Raw genomic sequence first — 22,505 nt, 5'->3', positions numbered from 1 at the left:
TTTAAGGACATCTTCAGTTCTCAACTCAGAGCACAGATGACAAACAAGTCCCAAGTGCACTGAATGGACAATCAGCTCAGGTTACCAGCCCTACCACCCTCCTCTTGGTTTCTCTGATGATTCATCAGTTAGAGATTTCCCAGGCAATGTTGGGACTTCCCCCAAGGCCTTCTATTTACATTTGTGTTGCACATGGTATTTTAAACATGAAAAAAATTTAACATGTAATTTATAGAGGACCTCTATCACAGACTCTTCTCAGGCTCTTCTAACCTGCCCTGCATAATCTCTCTTCTCACTGTTTATAGTATGTTTTGTGCAATCAGTTTAACCAATCCTTCCTTATTCCTACTATTATTGCTTTATATTTTAAATATCATTATTTAACATCCATATGCTCTGTCTTTTCTTTTTTAAGTAAATTATAAACTCCTTGAGGATACAATCTATACATCAAACTCCTTGATGACAGGTCAGGAAACCACTCTACTCCCAATGAGGTTCTGTGCACAACTTAAGACTTACTAAGAGTTTAGTAAGCCCTTGCTTCATGAAGGCTTGTTTGCCTTCAGACTGCTGTGCTTTTAGAGGATACGTGTGTATATTTAGTTATGTATATTTAATTATGTGTATACTTTATGCCTCTATCCTTAGTACTGCCTACTATTTTGTCAGTGCACCTACATTTAGTAGTATACCTCCTTTTTTCTTTTTAATCTGCTGCTTTCTAACATTTAGAAGACTTGAAGGTCATCACGTGATGCCACATAACTAATCCTACTAAAACATAGTATTTTAAGATAGGTGTTTGGGGGCGCCTGGGTGGCTCAGTCGGTTGAGCGCCGACTTCGGCTCAGGTCACGATCTCGCGGTCCGTGAGTTCGAGCCCCGCATCGGGCCCCTGTGCTGACAGCTCAGAGCCCGGAGCCTGTTTCAGATTCTGTGTCTCCCTCTCTCTGACCCTCCCCCGTTCATGCTCTGTCTCTCTCTGTCTCAAAAATAAATCAACGTTAAAAAAAAATAAGATAGGTGTTTGTAATGGCCTAAGTTTCTCCTAGGCCATAAGAGATGGTAATGACTTTGTGTTAGCCGTTTTCATAAATCTTTCAGGTCTGAGAATACATTCTGGATGGTTTAGATAGCCAAATTTTGACTACATATAAATAGAATATTACTAGAATTTTATGGTAGTTATATTTGAGTATATTTCATATCAAAATAATTATGGGTGTATATTTTTTAAAATTTAATCACAAAGAGAAAGAAGGAGAGACTTCATTCTTTCAAGCTGAGCCTCTTGGAATGTTTGAATTTTGATTCAGTCATTATGAATTCAGTTTTGCAGATTCAAAAGCTCAGTTTCATCAATTCAGCCCTGGTCAACCAAATCTTGAAAGATTTATTCACACAAAGCAAACATATAAGAATGCTAATTTGTTAATTTATACAAATAAAAATATACTGGCCAAGGTGAACCAGAATACTCATGCCAGCTAAGTAGGTATCTCTTTCCAGGAAGAAAGTTTACTTAGTAAGAGTAGAGAGAGAGTTAAGGTAGATCAATTATTTTAGAGATTTCATCAAGCTGTGATAGCTTTATATATTGCATTAACCAGGGGAGTCTAATTATTGTATTTAGAGGCTATTTTGATGCAATAAAAGTTTCTTATTCATGCAACAGTCCGATGGAGGTATTCCTCACCTGCCATCTCTTCTAGGTGGCTCACTCCCAAATAATAACTTAGAAATCCTGTCTTTCTCCTTCTTATGGCTCCACCAACCCCCTGAACTTTCGACTCCTCTGCCAGGTCTTTGCATCTGACCAGAAGACAGAGGAAGATAATGGAAGGACCAAGTCTAGAAGTGCATCTATTACTTCTGCGCACAATTTGTGTCCAGATGTCAGTCCAATGTTGCTACCTAACTGCAAGGGAGGCTAATAAATGTAGTCTAGCTGTATACCCAGGAGGAAGAGAGGAGTGTGGTAAATCACCAATAGACCTCTGCCACATACACTGTTCTCTATAGGAGGCAATCTGTTAAAGATATGAAACACATGTACCAGCTCAACGGTGCACCTGCTTCCCTAGGCAGACTGAGACACACTGACAGATCTTTACTACCCAACTCTTCTTTGCAATTATTTTTTTCCAAGCAACAAAACCATCACCAGTGATAATCCTTCATCATGGTAGCCAGGTTGCATTTTCTAGATTCCCGTTTATTATATATTACATATTATATATTACATTTCTTTTTAGGGAGATTCTTTAAGCCACTTGCTGAGATTAGGAGGGACTCTATAATTGTTACTAGCACAATCATTAATATTTTCTTAAATAAGTGATTTGTTGAAAATTTTACCACCAATGTATAACCAACCAATTTTATCATAGATCATGGTAGTCTTAGTTTAAGAGAGTAAAGCTTTCTTCCTTGACTCTAAATTCTGATACTGCATCCTACTAGAAAATTTTAGCTCCCCAAGTGTAAATTGTGTGTCATTAGTCAAAAATTACTACTTTTGTATTTTTCAGCTGTTTTACTATTAAGTGATGCACAAACTGTCATTTTACGCTAAAAAAGAATTTGCTTAAAAGTTCAATGCAACAAAGCATTTGCATCACTAAAGAAAAATGTTTCTTTCTCTACAATTATCAAACTCTCACAAGCTTGATAGTCTAGTTGTCTAAAGTTTGTTATAATTATTTATATAAAATGGTATACCTGCACATCTCAGAGATACTGTGGGTTTGGTTCTAGACTACCACAACAGAGTGAATATGGCAGTAAGGGAAGTCAAACAGATCTTTTGGTTTCCTACTACGTAACATAAAAGTTACATTTACGCTATACTGTAGTCTGTTAGGTGTGCAATAGCATTATATCTAAAAATCAATGGATATACTTTAATCAAAACAATACTTTATTGCTACATTTACTAACCATTATCTGAGCTTTCAGTGAGTCATAATCACTGAGCACAGATCACCATAACAAATATAGTAATAATGAAAAAGTTTAAAATGTTGCAAGAATTACCCAAATGTGACACAGAGACATAGGTGAGCAAGTGCTCTTGGAAAAATGATGCCAATGGACTTGCTCCATGGAGGGTTGCCACAAACCTTCAATCTGTAAAAAAAAAAAAAAAAAAAAAAAAAAGGTAGTATCTGCAAAGCACAATGAAGCAAATTTCAATAAAGTGAGGTATGCCTGTATTAAAGAACTGTTACATGAGTTCTGTTACTGAAGTTATCTGGATTGAAATTAATTAGCCCCTGGATGAAATTGTGAAAAAGGAATTATCCGTCTTCTCCACCATCCAGACAAATAAAAGAAAAAGGGAATTTTCTAGAGAGAACTCCTACCCAGAAAGAATTCATGCAACACTTTTATACATAAAACTAGCAAGAAACAGAACAAGACAATTTATAAATTGAATGACAGGTTGTTATGTGGCCATTAAATTTCCATTTCACATACAGGTATTCCGTGCTTTCTGAAAGTTCATATTCTGCCATTTCATGTTAAAACAAGACCTATATTGGTATGGTAATGACTTTTTTATAAAAATGAATGTGCTCTTTGGATTTCTTTCGGTTGGCAAAAACAGGTACTAACATAGATCCTTTGTAGAAACAAAGTGGTATTATACAGACTTTTAGAAAGTGGGAGAGGGGCGCCTGGGTGGCGCAGTCGGTTAAGCGTCCGACTTCAGCCAGGTCACGATCTCGCGGTCCGTGAGTTCGAGCCCTGCGTCGGGCTCTGGGCTGATGGCTCAGAGCCTGGAGCCTGTTTCCGATTCTGTGTCTCCCTCTCTCTCTGCCCCTCCCCCGTTCATGCTCTGTCTCTCTCTGTCCCCAAAATAAATAAATGTTGAAAAAAAAAAAAAGAAAGTGGGAGATACTCTTCTATGTCATTTCAGCTTATGAAAGGTTTCACAGGAATGCATTACTTTCCCCCTGATAGTGGGGGATCTCTGCATAGAAAACAAAATTTCAAGGTGTTTACAATATACATTTTTTTTAAGTTTCTTTATTTATTTTGAAAGAGTGAGAAAGCAAGAGTGAGGGAGGGGCAGAAAAAGAGGGAGAGAGAGAGAGGGAGGATGGAGGGAGAGAGAGAATCTCCCAAGCAGGTTCCATGCTGTCAGCGCAGAGCCCGATGCGGGGCTCGAACTCATGAACTGAGATCATGACCTGAGCCAAAATCAAGAGTCGGTTGCTTAACAGATTGAGCCACCCAAACGCCCCCTAAATATACTTTTATTTATTTTTTTTTAAATTTTTTTTTTCAACGTTTATTTATTTTTGGGACAGAGAGAGACAGAGCATGAACGGGGGAGGGGCAGAGAGAGAGGGAGACACAGAATCGGAAACAGGCTCCAGGCTCTGAGCCATCAGCCCAGAGCCCGACGCGGGGCTCGAACTCACGGACCGCGAGATCGTGACCTGGCTGAAGTCGGACGCTTAACCGACTGCGCCACCCAGGCGCCCCACCCCTAAATATACTTTTAAATGAAAAGGATTACGAATCCTAAAAACAGTAAAGTTCCATTATGTGTACTGTGTGCATATTTATGCACATATATAGACGACACACATGCAGTAGAAATAAGTATTACATTAACTAGTGGTGGGTAATTTTTATATTCTTCATTATGCTTTTTTTTTGTTATCTTCCAAATACATATTTGGAACTGTAAGGAACACATACAACCGTTAAAATCAGAAAAAAAAAATAAATAACGGTAAGTGGAGAAAGGAAAGGAAACATATGCCCTGACTTCCATGTGCCACGGGGAATGGCCACCAGTATTTTTAGTCCTACTTACTTCACTATGCAACTAAACAACCCAACAGTCTTTTGCTGTTGACAACTGTTCTGAAGGTAGCATGAACTTGGAAAGTCCATAACTACTGACTTCCTGGATCTCAGCTTCCTCATCTATAAAGTGAGAAAAATCACAGTAACCCGAGACAGGCTTAACTAGGTATATATAAAGCACACTAAAATACTGCAGTATTTAGATGGATTGCCAGGAACTTCTCAATGTTATTTATATTTGCCTTGCTATTTATAGAACTGTGCCATATCCCCTTTCATAATAATGAGGATAGCTACCATCTGTTGGACAAATCACTATGTGACCAACGCTTTACTGATGTTATCTTATTTAATCTTCACAACAGTCCTGTGAGGGATTTTTATCCCTATTTCCCTTATGGTGAACTGGGACACAGAGAGGTCAAGTGATTTGGCCAAGATCACACAGCTAGTCAGTCACAGAGCAAGGGTTTTATCCTAGATCTGTCAGACTCGAAAGTTCATGCTCTTTCTCCTATAACATATGTCTCTTTGCTTAGCAAGAGGCTCTCCTCCAGATCCAAACATCCAAAGTGTACGGTTGCCAAAAGATTAGCTTCCTTTCAACAACCTGTCCATGGGAGAATGACAAAGAAAGATAAATACTACGTGAGTGAGGTAAAGGTTTATAATTTGTCAAGTACCTCCTCTGAACGCTCCTAAAAAAAAGTATTGTCTTGCTGAAGAGCTTACTCATGTATTATGAAAAACTACTGCATCCTGGAGATCTTCCAACCCTCGTGAACACTTCCAAATTTTAAATCATCTTTCCTCCCAGACTAACTCATCTTCCTCTACTCAGTAATGGCAACATCATTATTTATCCAATCATGCAAGCCACTTTCCTCTCCTCTGACTTTCCACATCAAGTAAGAAAACCAACTGTTGCTTTTAACCTGTGATGTGTCTCTTGAATGCATCACTTCCTTTCTTTTTTCGTTGCCTCCACGTTAGAGTAAGCCCTTATTCCCCCTTGCCCTATGTTATTACAGGAGACTCTAAATCTCCTCCCAATATCTCTCTCACACCACTAGCAAAGGTATCTTTCTATGAAGCAGACGTGAGCATGTTATTTCCCTGCTTAAAAATCTTCTCTGTCTCTCAGAAGACGGAGTCCTTCACGTGGCATGTGGCTCTTGTACTTTGAAGAGCCAGACTTTATTTCCAGCTTCATCCTCTATTTTCCGATATCACATCCTACATCCTCACTACATTAAAATTGAAAATTTTCAAATATACTAACTATTCTCACACCATTACTTACACTGCATATTGTCCATGCAAACGAGACAGTGTATGAATTAAAGAGTATAGGAGTAACACTAACAAATAAATACTGGTCGTGTCAGAGCACAGCTATTATTTTTCAACGTTTATTTATTTATTTTGGGACAGAGAGACAGAGTATGAACGGGGGAGAGGCAGAGAGAGTGGGAGACACAGAATCGGAAACAGGCTCCAGGCTCTGAGCCATCAGCCCAGAGCCTGACGCGGGGCTCGAACTCACGGACCGCGAGATCGTGACCTGGCTGAAGTCGGACGCTTAACCGATTGCGCCACCCAGACGCCCCACAGCTATTATTTTAAGTGAATTTTTTTAATCTTACACTTAAGTCTCTGTTCCTTCAATGCTGAGCTTCTAAAATCTATATACTAGAGCCCTCTGTAAATACTGGATGCTACTTTAGAAAGAGAGTTCATTTGGCAAATCCATTGCTGAAAAGCATTGATGTGATCAACTGAAATAAGGAAACAGAAGACTTTACAAAGATAAATAAAATTGGAAGAGCAAGTATGAAATGGATTACAAAATCAAGAATGTCGTATTTGGATTTCAGTTCTATTGCGAGCCTTCTTGACATTTTAAAAGCATTACTGATGCTCAAATCATTGTTCTGCTAGGCAATAGCCATTTCCATCAATTTGAATGTTGATTCTAATAAATAAAGTATTCTTTGAAATGTTTACATTTTTATCGCCTCCCCAGGCTGCCCAGTGCATATTCTTTGTGTAATTCATCCATCACGATTAGAAATATGCAGACTACCCCCAGAAGCACGAACCACTCTGTCTTTGGGCATTGTTTACTTTTATTGAAGGATTGACAAGCACAGAATTATTTCACTCCTTTGGCAAGCTACTACCAGTAAGAAGTATAAGTCACAAATCACAGGACGCTTATTTACATAAGTTATTCTTTTTCAGCTCACGTACTACAGTGACATTCTAAAATTAGGCAACTAAATAAGAATTAGGCTTTGGGGCTTTGGATCCAAATCAAACTTGACTCCTTGAGCTGATATTTCTTTTCTTTTCTTCTGACCCTCTGGGCCTAATTTCTCTGTGTTTACAGTATATGCAAACATGTTTCTCATTAGTGTTTATTTACTACCACAGGAATCACTTTGAACTCTTCTAATCCTGCTGGAAATGTTTTTCTCAAAATAAACCCAGATCATATTGGGTTTTATCGTGTAAATTATGAAGTACCAACTTGGGAATGGATAGCTACCAATCTTTCCTTCAACCACAAGGTAAGAGTAGCAGTGGTTGTGAATTGTTTTATTTTTGTTCTAAGAACAACAGCTTGAATGATATTAATTTTTTTCAACATTCTTTGTTTTAGAAATTGTGCTTCTTACCTCATTTTCTTCTTCTTCCCAGGGGTTTTCTTCTGCTGACCGCGCAAGTCTTATCGATGATGCTTTTGCCTTGGCAAGGTGAATTTTGGAATGAGTTTAGACTATTTAAAATACTATGGATTGTATCCCAAATCTCTTTTCTTAATGAGTTGCAACAATGTTTAAGTATTAGTTATAGCTTAAAATATCCAAAACCACCATTTATAACATTATTGTTTTCCTTAACTCTCTTTTTAAAAACCCATATAAGCCTCATAGCCCAAATACTGATATTAGCTCTTATCAGACCCACAAAAACTCACCTTTGAGTAGGGTTTGACTATACCAGAGCCCTTGAGCTAATTAGGAGTGACATTTGCAAATGCTCAAAAGTGCACTTGCATAATTTGATTTAATAAAATGACAATGTATTTCATTAACTTAGTTCTATGAGCCTAACTAAGCCCATTGTATCATTTTATGGCCAGAGTTGTCAAATCTTGTTGAAGTAATCAAGGTAAAAAGAATGAAACATGGTGTTCTAGGATTGACCAGAACTAAGGTACCGTTTAAGAAATTTGACTTTTTTTTTTCCCCCATGGCTTGAATGTAACCTACGCTTAGAAAAAAAATCATCAACATATATTAGGGAAATGGAGGAGTAGTAACCACAGTACCTTTGAGGGTTTTTGTTTTGTTTTGTTTTGTTTTCAAGTAGTCTAACACCACTAATTCAACTGGTATTGTTGAATTTCTGATACTTGTAGGAGCTAGGGACACAGCCACTGGTTTCGTGGCTTTGTAGTGGCCTCATCCTAGACATAAAAAAGCCTTCACTGGCCCCTTTGTCTGGGTTGGGTGTCCCTTTTGCAGACTCTGTATTTCACCACGATATGATATGGTCATCTTTTATTAATTGTCCATCTCACCTACCAAGCTACCAAACTGTAAGTTAGTGAGGGTAGGAGCCCAGATCATGTTCCCGGTGTATTTTATTCCCAGCTCCTGTGACTGGCCCATGGCAGAAGCTCATTAAATATGAGCTGAATACATACCTGAGGGATAGTATGCCAGCACTAAAGGAATGAGAGAACTATTTTACACAGACTTCCTCGATAATACACTGGAAGTCAGAAAACCTTCTCGACAGTTTTAAAGGAGGGAATGAGTAGGGCTAAAAAAGGAGCTGGGGAACCAGATTAAAATCTTGGTTCTGTATAACCTTAAGTAAATTTCTTAACCTCTCTCTGACTCTTGAGTAGAATGGAGGTGACCTGGTGAGACTTGTAAGAAATAAATGAAATAATGTGCATAAAGCGCCCCAAACAATGTCTGGCCTGTAGCAAGTACTTAATTAAAGTGTACCCCTTGACTGTCCCAGACACTGCACAGGCCTGGGAAATTAAGTGGTAAAGGAAGATAATATTTTAAAACATAATAGAACCATTAAGAATTCTTTTTGGGGGAAACTCTCCTCTGAATGCATCATGACCGTTTCCAAAGCTTGGCATCTTCTTGGCTGTTAGAAATTACACAGAATGGCACTATCTTTCTTTATGGTTTAATTCCCATCACAACACAATGCAGACAGTTCTTTTTGCTTTAAGAAGTGAAAGCCTCTTGAACAGCTCTCTCTGGGGAACTGTGTATAAAGCAAATAACTCATGGGATTGAAAGACTTTCTCGCATTTGCTCAGCTCCTCGGCCACAGCCCCGTAAAATTTTGAAGAGATAAGGAAAGGAAGAAAGTGAAACAAATCTGAAAACCAAAAAGTATGTAGAGTCACACAGCAACCCATCTGGAAAATACCTGAGCTACCACCTGGGCTATTGAGCTATCACCCAATTTCTTTCTGTAATACATGAGGAAAACAAGACTCAGGGAAACAGAGTCCACTAGTGTTGACTGCAGCCAGGTACAGATCACTCTGAAGCTTTAGGGAGAAAAAAGGAGAAACACATCACATTCACACACAACACATTCAGATCACTCTGAAGCTTTAGGGAGAAAAAAGGAGTTACACAGGTAAGTGCCTGGGGTAGGATAAGAATTCATGCAGTTCCGCTCAGTTGTTCAAAGAGAAATGTAACTATCATGTTTCATAAGCAGGACTAAAAGAGCACATCTAAAAATAAATGCATTCTTGATTCCCCTGTCCCCAAATTTGAGGAGCCAGTACTCTTACTGCCCTGGATGAATATCCAGATGGGTACATTTGTCTAAGACAAGGAATAAAAATTCTTGCAACGCTTCAAGTCCCCCAGACAGGCTCAGTTTGAGTAGATGGCCAGTCCAGTAAAACCATCAAAGTTACCAACTTCCTTTAAAGTTCCTCCCTGCCCCCAACTCAGGCAGGTTGTAGGCTGGCTACCTGCAGCAGGAACAAGGTGCTTGATGTCCTCCCCATTGTTGGGCATGGAACTTCTACTTCTCCCCGCCTTACTGGGCTGCCTCTGCCTCCTCCAGACCTAAGGCAAGGAGAGCCAGAAGGGAGAACAGGTGAAGGGAAGAAAGAGCCTGACCTACTGTCCACATTTGGTGCCGTCTGAACTTCGTAGATGTTGAATACTGACTCTTTTCCTTGTGTGCTGTTTTCATCGGGTGTTTGCCATCCGCACCCATTTTTATTGCTAAGAGTCTTTCTCCTGCAGTTCCTTGAGGTGAGCAAGTGAAAACCTCAGAACCACCTCTGCTCCACAGGAAGTATTCATATATCTTTTTTCCCAGCATAGTCTGGAAGGATGGGCCACCCCATGCAGTCTTATCTCTTCACTGTGAGGCCAGAGCAGTAGTCAACCATAGTCTCTTATCCTTTAGATTTCTTGGGGTATCAGACGCCAGGCCACTGTGCCTCCAAACTCCGGGTTACACAGGTAAAACTCGTCAAGTGGTCTCATTAAAGCCTCTTTTCCTAAGCTTGACATAAGGGGAAAAGCCTCTTGTATCCCTCTTTCCCCTGTGGAAGGAGAGCATTCACAGGACACTGACAGCGCTCCCAAAAGCCCTCTTTTATTTTTATTAAAAAAAATTTTTTTAATGTTTATTTATTTTTGAGAGAGAGAGAGAAAGAGACAGAGTGTGGGTGGGGGTGGGGCAGAGAGAGAGGGAGACACAGAATCCGAAGCAGGCTCCAGGCTCTGAGCTGTCAGCACAGAGCCTGACACGGGGCTCAAACCCACACACCGTGAGATCATGACCTGAGCTGAAGTTGGATGCTTAATCGACTGAGCCACCCAGGTGGCCCCCTAAAGGCTTCTTTTAAAATGTCTCTCTCCCCCTAGCCTCTCTAATGCCTGTAATATGCTAGTGGTGGGTTATCAGCTAAGAATCACAAAAATCTATCCTGACCATGGTAGTTCCAATTTGGTGGGCCTGAATCTTACTTTGGGATTTAGGCCAAGGGGGGTGAGGCAAGGGGCCTTGCCAAAACTGAGACAGAAAGAATCCTTTTTTTTTTTTTTTTTTTTTTTGTCCACCTGTTACTGTAGGTTTTTCCTTTTCAGTAGCTTATATTGTGCTCTGTGGCCCACTCTGTGCTACAGCCAGGAGAGGGGTGAAGAGTAACATGAGGGAAAGCAGAGAGTACTGGCTAGCAAACCAGTGGGCGGGAGCAGGGGTCTCTAGGTGAAGAAAGGCAGAAAGGATGGCTTAAAGGGCCACCTAAGCTAATGATGTGGACAGAATTTCAGCCAGGCTTCACAGAGCAGTGGCTCCTGTGACATCCAAAGTGAGGAGCAGGTTAGCAAATAAAGACAGCCAGTGAACATCAGCTATGCCAGGTTACAGATCTCTAGGTCACTAGTTTTACCATTTTATAGGTGTTTGAGAGGTGACCAGAGCACAACACAGACCTGGATAAGCAACTTCACCCTCCCAATCTCCCCCCCACCCCAACGCCGCCCATGGACTCCCTTTTAAAGAAGGAGAAGTAATCAACTAAGACTCCAAAAAGGATCTATTTGTTTGCAAAGAGACTGTTTTAAGCCAGAAATTAGAATTTAATTGGCAAGTGAACCCTGAGAGATCAGACACATGGGAACTTTTGAAATTCTCCACACCACCCAAGGCTTCGCGGGGGAACATGAGCACATGAGGTCAGTTCCTTCCACCCAGGCACCTCTCTGAACTGTTTCTAATGTCCCAGTAAAGAGTAATGTTTGGCAAGACACTATGCTTACCTCAGCTTCTCTGAGGACTATGCTGTCTTTCCAGGTCACATCCAGGGAAGCAAAAACAAACCCTTTGTTACAGGATTCCCCAAACTTCCTGGCTGCCCTAGCCAAAGATAGGAGAGCAAGAATTCTCTCATTAGACCTGCTTGTCCTCTTGGCCATTGAGTTTGGTGGAAACTTTAAATTTTAGCTTCCCTCTTCTCTGGATTATAGGACAGTTTGAGTCCATCAAGCTAGGCTTCTGCTAGATTGATGGAAGTTTTTTTTTTTTTAATGTTTATTGATTTTGAGAGAGAAAGAGAATGTGAGCAGAGGAGGGGCAGAGGTAGAGGGAGAGAGAGAGAATCCCAAGCAGGCTCCACACTTTCAGTGCAAATCCCAACGCATGGCTCCATCTCATGAACCTGAGGTCATGACCTGAGCCGAAATCAAGAATCAAACATTCAACTGACTGAGTCACCCAGGTGCCCCTGGATGATTTATGAATAAAGAAAATTCTTAACCACATCTGGCTTTCAGAAATGCTGTATGTCTATGGATTTAACTAATGGAATTTGAGACTCAAAGTTGCCTAAGAATGATATCCTAGGTTGAGTTCCCTTTCTAGAAATAGAGTATGAAATGTGGGTTAATGTATGTGTAGTTTATTGAGAGAGAACTCTCATGAGATAGGGAGTATGAGAAACAGAATGGGACAGGGATAAAAAGCTAAGCCATAATATGGTCTCAGATGGAGTCAAGCTTTGCTAGATTCCACTAGAAAGCTATGAATTGTGCTGAAGAGTGGGTCCAACTTGAGGGAAACAGGTTGGCTTATTTTATTCCTGAATCCTAAAATTAATGGCCAGGGGCAGGGATTGCATAACCTTTTAGGTAGGATGGCTGTATTTGGCCAAGGGCTGTTCTCTGAAGAAGGTGGCAGCTGTGAGCCAACACAGGACTGTAAGGGGATTTGAGAAGGGCACTAGAGATGACTTTGTTCTCAAAAGCAGGTCTTCACATGTGGTCCCAGCAGTATCAATACTACCTAGGAGCTTGTGAGAAATTCAGATTCTTAGGCTCTACTCCAAATCTGCCAAATCAGAACCCCTGCTAAATCAGGAGTATGTGATTGAATGAACTTTCCAGGTGTTGCTGATGTATGCTCAAATTTGAGAATCAGAGTTCTAAACGATACTGCTCTTCAGGGCGCCTAGGTTAAGAGTCCGACTTCAGCTGAGGTCATGATCTCGGGGCTCATGAGTTCAAGCCCTGTGTCGGACTCTGTGCTGACAGCTCAGAGCCTGGAGCCTGCTTCGGATTCTGTGTCCCCCTCTGCCCTACCCCCGCTCACACTCTGTCTCTGTCTGTCTCTCAAAAATAAACGTTAAATGATGCTGCTCTTCCTCTGGAGTTATCAAATACCAGTAGGAGCTGTGGAGTAACATAATTTGTGGAAAAAGAAAGGTGCATCAGCTAATTTCTCAAAATGTCATCCCTATAATAATCAGCAAAAATTCACTCCCAGTCCAGCGTTCTGACCACATGACTCAGACTTAAAGAAAACAAGTGATACCAAAATGGAACTGTTGCGTAGCTATCAAGCATGTTGGAAAATATAAGGCAATGGGATAGGATATTGATTTTCAACATTTGAATACATAGTATTCCCTTCTTACTTCTACTTATGCTACCTAATTAGCCAATTCTTCTGGCCTTCGTAACCAAGACTCATTCCTTCCAATCTTCACCTATCTGAAATGTACAGACCACTTGGCTTCTGACCAAACAATCTATCATCCTTCCTAAACTTTCATTGTTCTCTTTGCTAAATTAATCCTCAGAGCAACAACTATTCTTCATAACCACCTTAAAAAACCACCAACTGGACATGGTTGTTGCTCTATCCACCAGGGAAAATAGAGAATCATTAAAATTAGAAAATTCTCAAGTTTCAAGTATCAACACAAAATTCTACATTTTTTTTTTTTACTTAACCAACATTCTGAATAAAACACACCATTCCTCCATATTATTTATACTATTATTAAGGGAGGTTGAATGCTTCAAAATATAATTCCTTCTAAATAAGATCAGGAACTGAGAAAATAGGGGAAATCAACTCTCTGAACTGAAAACAAGCTGTGTATCATATCTCATTATGTAAATCAAATGATATCAAAGATTTGTATTCTTCTCTATCTGTCCAATATTAGTACATCCTGTAATCAAACTTGGGAAGAAATCAAGATATATTTACTGTCTTATTCATTCACAAAATAATTTCAAACATAATAGCCAACACATCAATATTACTAATTCAATAATTTAGCATTTATTATTTAACTTAAACTTTCAAAATGTAATTTGAAAAGGCAGGATTCCCATCTAAGGTTCTTTTTTAAAACCTAGTCTAAATGTGAGGCATTTTAGATTCAGATTTCTGAAGACAGTATTTCAAAAGGCTCTAGAATCCCTTTGAAGGAGGAAGAAATTGGATTCTTTAAACTTTGAAATGTCAATAGAAACTTCAGATTTTGTGGAAGAACAAAATCTATATTTATTAGTATTACTTGGAAGTGTATGAAAAAGATGTTTTAATGGGCAATATAAGTTAAATTGGAATGTTTTAAGTATTCATAATTCATGAGTGTTGTCATTCATGCTTCTTCACATCAAATGTAATTTCCATAAGATATATTTATCACGGTACATGTGTATATTACAATCAGCTTATGTCTATCCATCAATATTAGCCATAGCTAAATGGCTTTTATCCAAAATTTTACCTCAGCAATTTTTCAAATGTACTTTTCAATATTCTGTCTTCCACTTTACTACTGAAAGTATGAAAGCACTAATGCATCATGTGAACAAACCTCTTTGACCTGCCCCCCCAAATAAATCCATTTTCTTAATTGTTTAATAGAAGGATTCTCATTAATGTTGAATTCTGTGATTTCCGTATGAGTACTTTCAGTCAAATGAGTACTAGTCTCTGGTTTTAAATTAACTGGTTTTTTTTTCTCTTCCTTAGAGCTCAACTTCTAGATTATAAGATGGCTCTAAACTTGACCAAGTATCTCAGAATGGAAGAAGATTTTTTACCATGGCAGAGAGCAATTTCAGCCGTAACCTATATCATTAGCATGTTTGAAGATGATAAAGAGCTTTACCCTGTGATTGAGGTGATGTTAATGCTAGATCTTATGAAAGTAAATGTGTAGCAATTAGAAGAGTAGGGAGATTTCTGAGAGAAGGAGCTTCCAAAGCACATCTACCTGCCAAGTGAAATGAAAGGAAAGTACAATGACATGACTAGTCAAACCAAAGAGATGCTATCTCTGTTTTTTTCCAACTTGAAGTATGTCCGTATTTCTGGTTCAGTATACCACATAATGATATATTTTAGTGTTGGAAAGAATATAAAAATTAATATTTTAGTTAAAATAGACAAGGTACTAACTAGATCTTATTTTTAATGGACTTGTCAATGTTAAAATGAATTTATTCTTACCAAAATATAGCATTATATTTCCTTATTCTTACTGCTGTTATTTCCACGTAGAGAGTTTATGATGGGCTAGTTATTCTGATTACTTTGTCTTGTGATTTCTGACACACTTTGCTAGGTCATTTGCGATCTTAAGGAAATTCTGGATTCAAATCTGTAGCTCTTCTACTTACTAAATGCAATAACTTGGACAAATGTTTTAATATTTGTGAATCTTCATTTCCTTCGTACAATAGGAATGTCAGCACTTCACTGTCCATGGCAATGGGATAGTGCAGACCATATAAAATAAAAACCCTTTGTAAATCCAAAAGCAATATACATACATTAGTTATCACTATTTTAATGTCATCAATACTTGATTAATCTTCTTAGTGCAGTAGGTAGGTCAGGCGTTACTCTACATATCACAAATGTTAACTAAAAAGTCGAGCTTAAAAGGGGCTCACCCAACGTTTTATAAAACATTAGAGAATCACCCAGGATGTTCTTATCTTCAGGACTGAAGCAAATTTGCAATGTGATAGAACTGAATACTTCCCTTCCCTAACGAGAGACCCAAAGTTCTCTGGACTAGTATGAAAGAAGATTACAACAGGGGCTTTATATTATAATTATTAAGAAACTTGATAAACAGTAAATTCTTACTCACTGTACATGGTGCTTTTATTTCAGGAATACTTCCAGAGTCAAGTGAAGCCCATTGCAGATTTTCTGGGATGGAATGATATCGGAGACCACCTTACAAAGTTATTTCTTACATTTTTAAATTTTCACTTAATTATTTGTCAGTGTATGTTAAAACATGTTAAAAAGTGCTCAAGGCCCCAGCTTTGTGTGTGTTTGTTTTTTAAGGTTACTACGTGCTTCCGTATTAGGGCTTGCGTGCAAGATGGGAGATCGAGAAGCTTTGGACAATGCTACCCAATTATTTCAGCAGTGGCTGAGTGGGACTGTAAGGTGACTGTCCAGCAGGTGTTCATTTCTAGAGGCCTTCAAACTTAGAAATGAAGACTTTAAACCTCTGAAACACTGTTTCTTCTTCTAGGCTTCCTGTAAACCTCAGGCTTCTGGTATATCGGTATGGAATGCAGAACTCTGGTAATGAGACTTCATGGAACTATACTCTTGATCAATACCAGAAAACTTCATTAGCTCAGGAAAAAGAAAAACTACTGTATGGATTAGCATCAGTGAAGAATGTTACTCTTCTGTCCAGGTAACTTTTCTCTTCACTTATATGAATGGCATTTGATGGCTTATGTGTCACTTTAAGATGCTAATTAAAGTAAGATACATTTCCAAGAACATCTATTAAAACATATTTTCCCAGCAAGAAACAAAATATCAATGTAAGAGTGGAATAAAGAAGTGTAACCTCACATGAAAACATGCTGGAAGTAGGCAGTTTCTAGTTGTGAGCAGTGGTTCAATATTTTCATCCAGGACCTGGGGTGTTTCTCTTTATATTCTGCCATCCTCAACATATTGGATGTCTCATAACTTCTAGAGCTCCAAGGATTTTGTCTTCACACAAATATGTTAAGTGAAAGCAGAACAAGAGCAAAGAGTTTCTCCTCACAAGTTTCTTTTATGCTAAAGTTGAATTATCTCCACTTCCCCTCATAACTAGAACTGGATCACACTTGATCATTCTGGGTTATACTCTAGGTCTACCACTTGATCATTTGCTGACTAAGAAGAACTTGAATTCCTTTGACTGATTTGGGCCATCGTCATACTCTGAGGCTGGGGTAGGAGCCTACCTACTTCCCTAGGATCAGGGATACCTTGATCCAAGCCCAGAACAAAATTGTTTCTGTCAGCAGAGGAGTATCTGCCACAATATGCGTACACACACACACACACACACACACACACACACACACACAAATACATTTATATTCCACTCAGAAAGACTGCTTGAAGACCATCTATGAATCTTCTCCCACTACACCTATGCCTCCAAATCAACTAACATCTGTCTTCATTCATTTGTTGTACAGTTATGGTTTCTGAGTTATTTACTTCATTCATTTAACCGACACTGAGGATGTCCTTTCTATATATAGGTCTATAAACTGTGGGAATAAAAATGAATAAGATGTGATAGCTATCCTTGAGAAGCTTATAGCTCATGAGAGAGGCACAGTATAAATGGGAAATTACAATGCAATACCCAATTTGTAAGGACTATTGGCAACGCCTTGTATCCACCTGGCAGAGCCAATAATAGTTTTTCACCATCTTATCTCAAAGTAGATGCCAATTCTCCTTCTCGCTGCCCTAAAATAGTCTATCAAGAACTTGATCGTTTTGCCACTCCATAAAACATGATATTTATCCATTATTTTGATGGCATTGTTCTATCTGATGAGAAAATTAACAAGTGCTTACATGCCTTACTAAGACTCTTATGAATTAGAGGATAAAAGATAAGTTACACAAAAATTCAGGACCACCACTAAAGTGCAGTTTCTGGAAGTTCACTGGTCTAGAGTATGTCAAGGTATGCCCTCTAGGTACAGCCATGGCATAAAGTTAATAAAAAATCTATTGATTTGGTCACTTAATTTATCTTGGACTTATTTGCATTATACTATAATTATAGGTAATTAATCTAACCATATAGGTTACGTTAAAAGGTTGTTTCCTATAATCTAAGGAAGAACCAATAAGATGTGACTATTATCCTCTAGAAAATAAAAGTATAAATACTTTCCCTTAATTTACTGGCTCCCCCTTTTTTTTTCCCAGTGGGATAATAAGTGGGTGAAGTGCTTTTATTCAATAAATGCAGTTAATTTTTAAAAGTTAATAGCTAAAATTTGAATTGTTTTTCTCTTTGGATTTTCTTAGATATTTGGATTTTCTCAAGGACCCAAATCTTATTAAAACTCAGGATGTGTTTACAGTCATCCGATATATCTCATATAACAGTTATGGGAAGACCATGGCCTGGAATTGGATTCAACTCAACTGGGACTATCTAGTCAACAGGTGGGATAATCAGCTAACGGTCTGTTGTTCTCTTTGTTTGATATCATCTACATATTCTGTTTCTTTTTGCTGTGCTTTCTCTGACATCTATACACTATCTGGAATGGCATATTATTAGAACTAAAGAATCATGGTAGTTTCCTCCTAAGGAAGCAATATACTAGTTAATTTTAGGCCTAATTCCTTTTCTGGAAGTTATTGTTTTAACTGATCTACAGAGTTCTGAAATCTGGAGAGATGCCTAAATTGTATTATTTTTAGTTTGGTTAAAATAAGTTAATATAAATCTCCCTGTTGTGTTAGCACTTAGTATAATTGCAGACACATTATTTATTCTCGATTAATATTTAATGAAAACGAAGTGAGAACTTCTGGACCTAGGTTCACATTGTAGCTCTATATCTTACTGAGCTTATATGGATGATAATTTTTATCTCCCTTGACCAGATAATTAAACTTTAGGTATTTTGAAAACTTCTTAAAAAGGGACCTATATTTCCCAGGCAATAGCAATCTTAAGATGGGAAATAGAAAGGACAAGAGAACAAGTCAAACTAAAGGGATGCTTTCCCAAATTTATTTCTTCAGCCCCATGTAGAAGAAATGTTGCCATTCGTGGTGCTAATCTTCTAAATTTATTGCTTACTCCCATTAAAAAATAGATCCCAAATAAATGTGCAAACATTGACCAAAAGACCTTTACTGTGTGCAATCCCCACGGTGGGAAATGGGCCGTTATCCTCTCCTAATCTCTCCTGTTTTCCCATCAGCACTACCTAGTTGACAATGACTTATCAGAGATACTAACTCTGAAGAAAATTTTCTGTTCTCTTTTTTACCCCATCATTCATCAGACTGCCATTAGGTTCCTTCACATTTCTTATCCTTCTGAGATTGATTGTATCTGTATGTTTCAGCCCCAATACCCTACATTGCTTTTGCCTATTTGTGATGAATTTTTCCCCTTTCTGTTCTTGTAATTATTGAATGAAACTGCTCCATCTCTATGAAGTTTGACTGATGCGTGTGCATGTGCGTGTGTGTGTGTATGTGTGTGTGATGCCTGTCCATCTGTGTATAACCATTTCAATGAAAGGCATGATGGAATTAATAAATCTACCTATTGGGAACATGTTGTTATCTGGAGATAACACTTCATATTATGCAAGCTAGTACCTTCCATTTGCTTACTATATGCCTAGTGACATGTACTGAGTTTTTTGTTTTAATCAAAAAGACCGTAAGTCATTTTTTTTTTGGCATTTGCTGCAAGAAACCTATGCAGATAAAGAGTGCTTACTTTTGAATTATTATAAAAAATAAGTAAATAATGTTCCATTTTGCATAATAAAGTGGCCATTCCCTTATTGTTTATTAAATATAATACTTCTCAAGGCCTATTTGAATAGTTCTAGTGTGATTGATTTCAAATAATGCATATTTCATTTAAAAAATTAGTTCACTGTCATTCCTCTTAATAATTAAGAACTAGAAAAAAACAGGTGTTACTTTGTCATAAAAGTCATAACCATCTGGTCCTAAAGTAAATTAGACCTAATCCTGAAATTAAAAAAAAAAAATGATAAACTATTTCCAGTGCTACTTCCAAAACCCTTGCCCAGGGCTTTTAATATTTCTTCATAGTCTAATGATCTAATTCTCATGAGGCATTATTTCACATAGACTCAAACATAAAATTATATTACAACCACATGGTGAACACAAAAATAACGCCCAATATTAATTATGGTTAGTTTGAATAAATAGAATTTTCCCACTAAAATTGGATAGGATAAATTAAACAAAAATGAGCAAACTATATACAAATATGTTCAAACTTGAATATTTTCCAGAATTCGAATGAGTGGTTTTCCTGCCTAGGATCCTGAACAATTTATTGTCATCCTAAAATAAATAAGCTGCTTTTTTATAAAGGGTTTGTCATATGACTTTTATGACAACTGATGGCCACATCACTAATGCCCTTTCTAGTTTAAGACTTAACCAAAAAGTTCCAAGGATACTTCAGCAATTATTCTTTGATTTTGTTTATCCCAGTAAGGTCTTAGATGAAACTGTGAAGGGGAATGAACTTAGTAAGTCAGTAGTGTGGTGTGTTAGAGTTTGATTTTAATTTATGACTATGGATGAAAATTAAGTCAGTAGAGACATGATTGTAACTATTTAAAGACTGCCTCAAACAAAAAAAATTAATTAGAATTTAATTAAAAGTTTTATGAGCATGAAATAATTTCTTTTGAATTATATGATAAAACTTACGTAAATATTAAATCCAAGAAGAGGATTGTTATATACTATTATTTTTAAAATATTTAAGATAAATCTTTATTTTAGTTTTAAAAGTAATTAATAGGATAAATATACAGCATATTTCCCTTTAAATGCTACAGGCTATGTGATGTTGGTTTATTGGGATAAACATATTTTGTTCTGACATTTTTAGTATTTATACAAGTAGTTTCAGTCTTTACTCAATCTCTCCATTGCTAGTTCCCCAAAATATTCTTTAATTTATAGTCACTAGGAACAAAGCAGAAGAGGAATATTACAGGAGTTATTAGAAAGTCACTGAGAAAAATTGTGTTCTTATCTCTAATTAGCAGACTTTCTTTGAATCTATAGAATATCATTACAGCAACTTAGTGTGATTCTCCTTTTTTAAATCCCCATTTTCTTATTATAAAATGAGTATGTATTTCATTGCACAAAATACAGATAAGCAAAAATAAGGATGCAAAAATCACTCATAATTCTACCATTTAGAAATAACCCTTATTGTCACACCACTGTTTCCTTGAGTTATTTTCCTATGGCTGTTTATTTATAAAAATGGAATCATATTATACATGTGATTTTATAACCTGCTGTTTCCCCTGCATCATCCTATATCATGGATGTCTTTTCATGTCTTTAAGTATGCTTCTTCAATGTTATTTCTAATGCTCAATCATATTTCAATGTGTAGATACATCTTAGTTTATTTGGCCAATCTCCATATGTTGGATCATAAAATTGTTCCAAACTTTGTGATGAATGTGGCAGAACTGTCACCCAGAAAAAAAATTACTCCTATCCTTGCTAATTGAGTATATAAAAACTGATATCTCATTTTAAATATAATTCTTTCACCCAGTAAATATTGTGTAACATCCATTATGTGCTAGGCACCGTGCCTGGCATTGAAGATACGATAGTAGAAACATACCTGGTTCTCTGTCCTCATGGAGCTGAGAATCTGGTGATGGAGTCCAATATTAATTAAAGAACCACACTAATACATGTATACTTAAACCTGTAATAACTACAAATAGAAGAGGTTCTATGTACACTGAAAGAATGTAAAAGGGAAACTGACCAAGTCAGGAGAAGTTGGACTTTAAGGGCTTCCCCAAGGAAGTGACAATTGAGCTGAATTCTAAAGGAAAAGTGGGAGTGACTTATGTGAACAGGAGGTGAAGCACTCTTGGCTGAATGCCTACTATCAGAAAAGTAAAAAGATAATGGCCAACCTTTGCAGGGTCAGGTTAGTATTTGGGCTGTTGTTATAAGAGCAATGATAAGCCACTAAAGGGTTTTAAGTAAGAAAGTGAAATGATTGATTTTACTTTAAAAAGAAAGCTCTGGTAGTAAGTCACAGACCTAGATAGGGGCCAGAGTGGGTTTGAGAGAAGCAGTCAGAGAGCTACTAGAACAGTCCCAGCAAAAGATAGTGGCAGATTGGACGATGGATGTAATGATGAAGATGAAGAGATAGGAACAGCATTTAGAACTTGGTGAATTAGAAACAGGACCGTCGTGAGGGGACACGGATAGTGCCTAGATTTCTAGAAAACATAAGGCTTGTAGAAGGAGAACAATGGCTTCAGTTTGCGATTTATGATGCCTTTGAGTCTCTTTTGAGATGTTGAAGTAGCGATGGTTTCAAGGAAGTTATAGTCCCTTGTCAAATGCTTAAATATTTAAGTTTAAAGTAAATCCAGGGTCAAAAAATGCCCATTATATTTACTGGCATAAGAGCTATTAATATCTCTAGAGATCTAGTTTCTCAGTGGAGTGATGGGGGCAGAACCTAAATTGAAGCAAGTTAATAAAACAGTCAATGGTGAAAAAATGAAGACAAGAAATGTAGAGGACTCTGAAAAATTTGACTCTGGGGGGCGCCTGGGTGGCCTAGTCAGTTAAGCGTCCGACTTTGGCTCAAGTCATGATCTCACAGTTCACAGGTTCAAACCTTGCATCGGGCTCTGTGCTGATAGCTCGGAGCTCGGAGCCTGGAGCCTGCTTCAGATTCTGTGTCTCCCTCTCTCTCTGCCCCTCCCCCACTCTGT

The 22,505-nt window shown here is 37.8% G+C and overlaps 1 protein-coding gene across 1 annotated transcript in view; it reads left to right on the top strand.

Annotated features, from left to right (window-relative positions):
* LOC122477426 (glutamyl aminopeptidase) overlaps positions 1–22,505 on the top strand; it is an 88,786-nt gene that overhangs the window by 60,409 nt on the left and 5,872 nt on the right. Inside the window, exons 12-18 of the mRNA XM_043570406.1 lie at positions 7,267–7,403; positions 7,534–7,589; positions 14,680–14,830; positions 15,832–15,905; positions 16,012–16,116; positions 16,205–16,375; positions 18,016–18,156. Coding sequence (XP_043426341.1) covers positions 7,267–7,403; positions 7,534–7,589; positions 14,680–14,830; positions 15,832–15,905; positions 16,012–16,116; positions 16,205–16,375; positions 18,016–18,156 — 835 coding nt within the window. The remainder of the gene's footprint in view (positions 1–7,266; positions 7,404–7,533; positions 7,590–14,679; positions 14,831–15,831; positions 15,906–16,011; positions 16,117–16,204; positions 16,376–18,015; positions 18,157–22,505) is intronic.

The sequence above is a fragment of the Prionailurus bengalensis genome, chromosome B1 (genome assembly GCF_016509475.1).
Source record: "Prionailurus bengalensis isolate Pbe53 chromosome B1, Fcat_Pben_1.1_paternal_pri, whole genome shotgun sequence".
In the NCBI taxonomy this organism is placed as follows: Eukaryota; Metazoa; Chordata; class Mammalia; order Carnivora; family Felidae; genus Prionailurus; species Prionailurus bengalensis.
The sequence above is the reverse complement of the archived record's forward strand: the minus strand, read 5'-3'. Positions and strand labels throughout refer to the sequence as shown.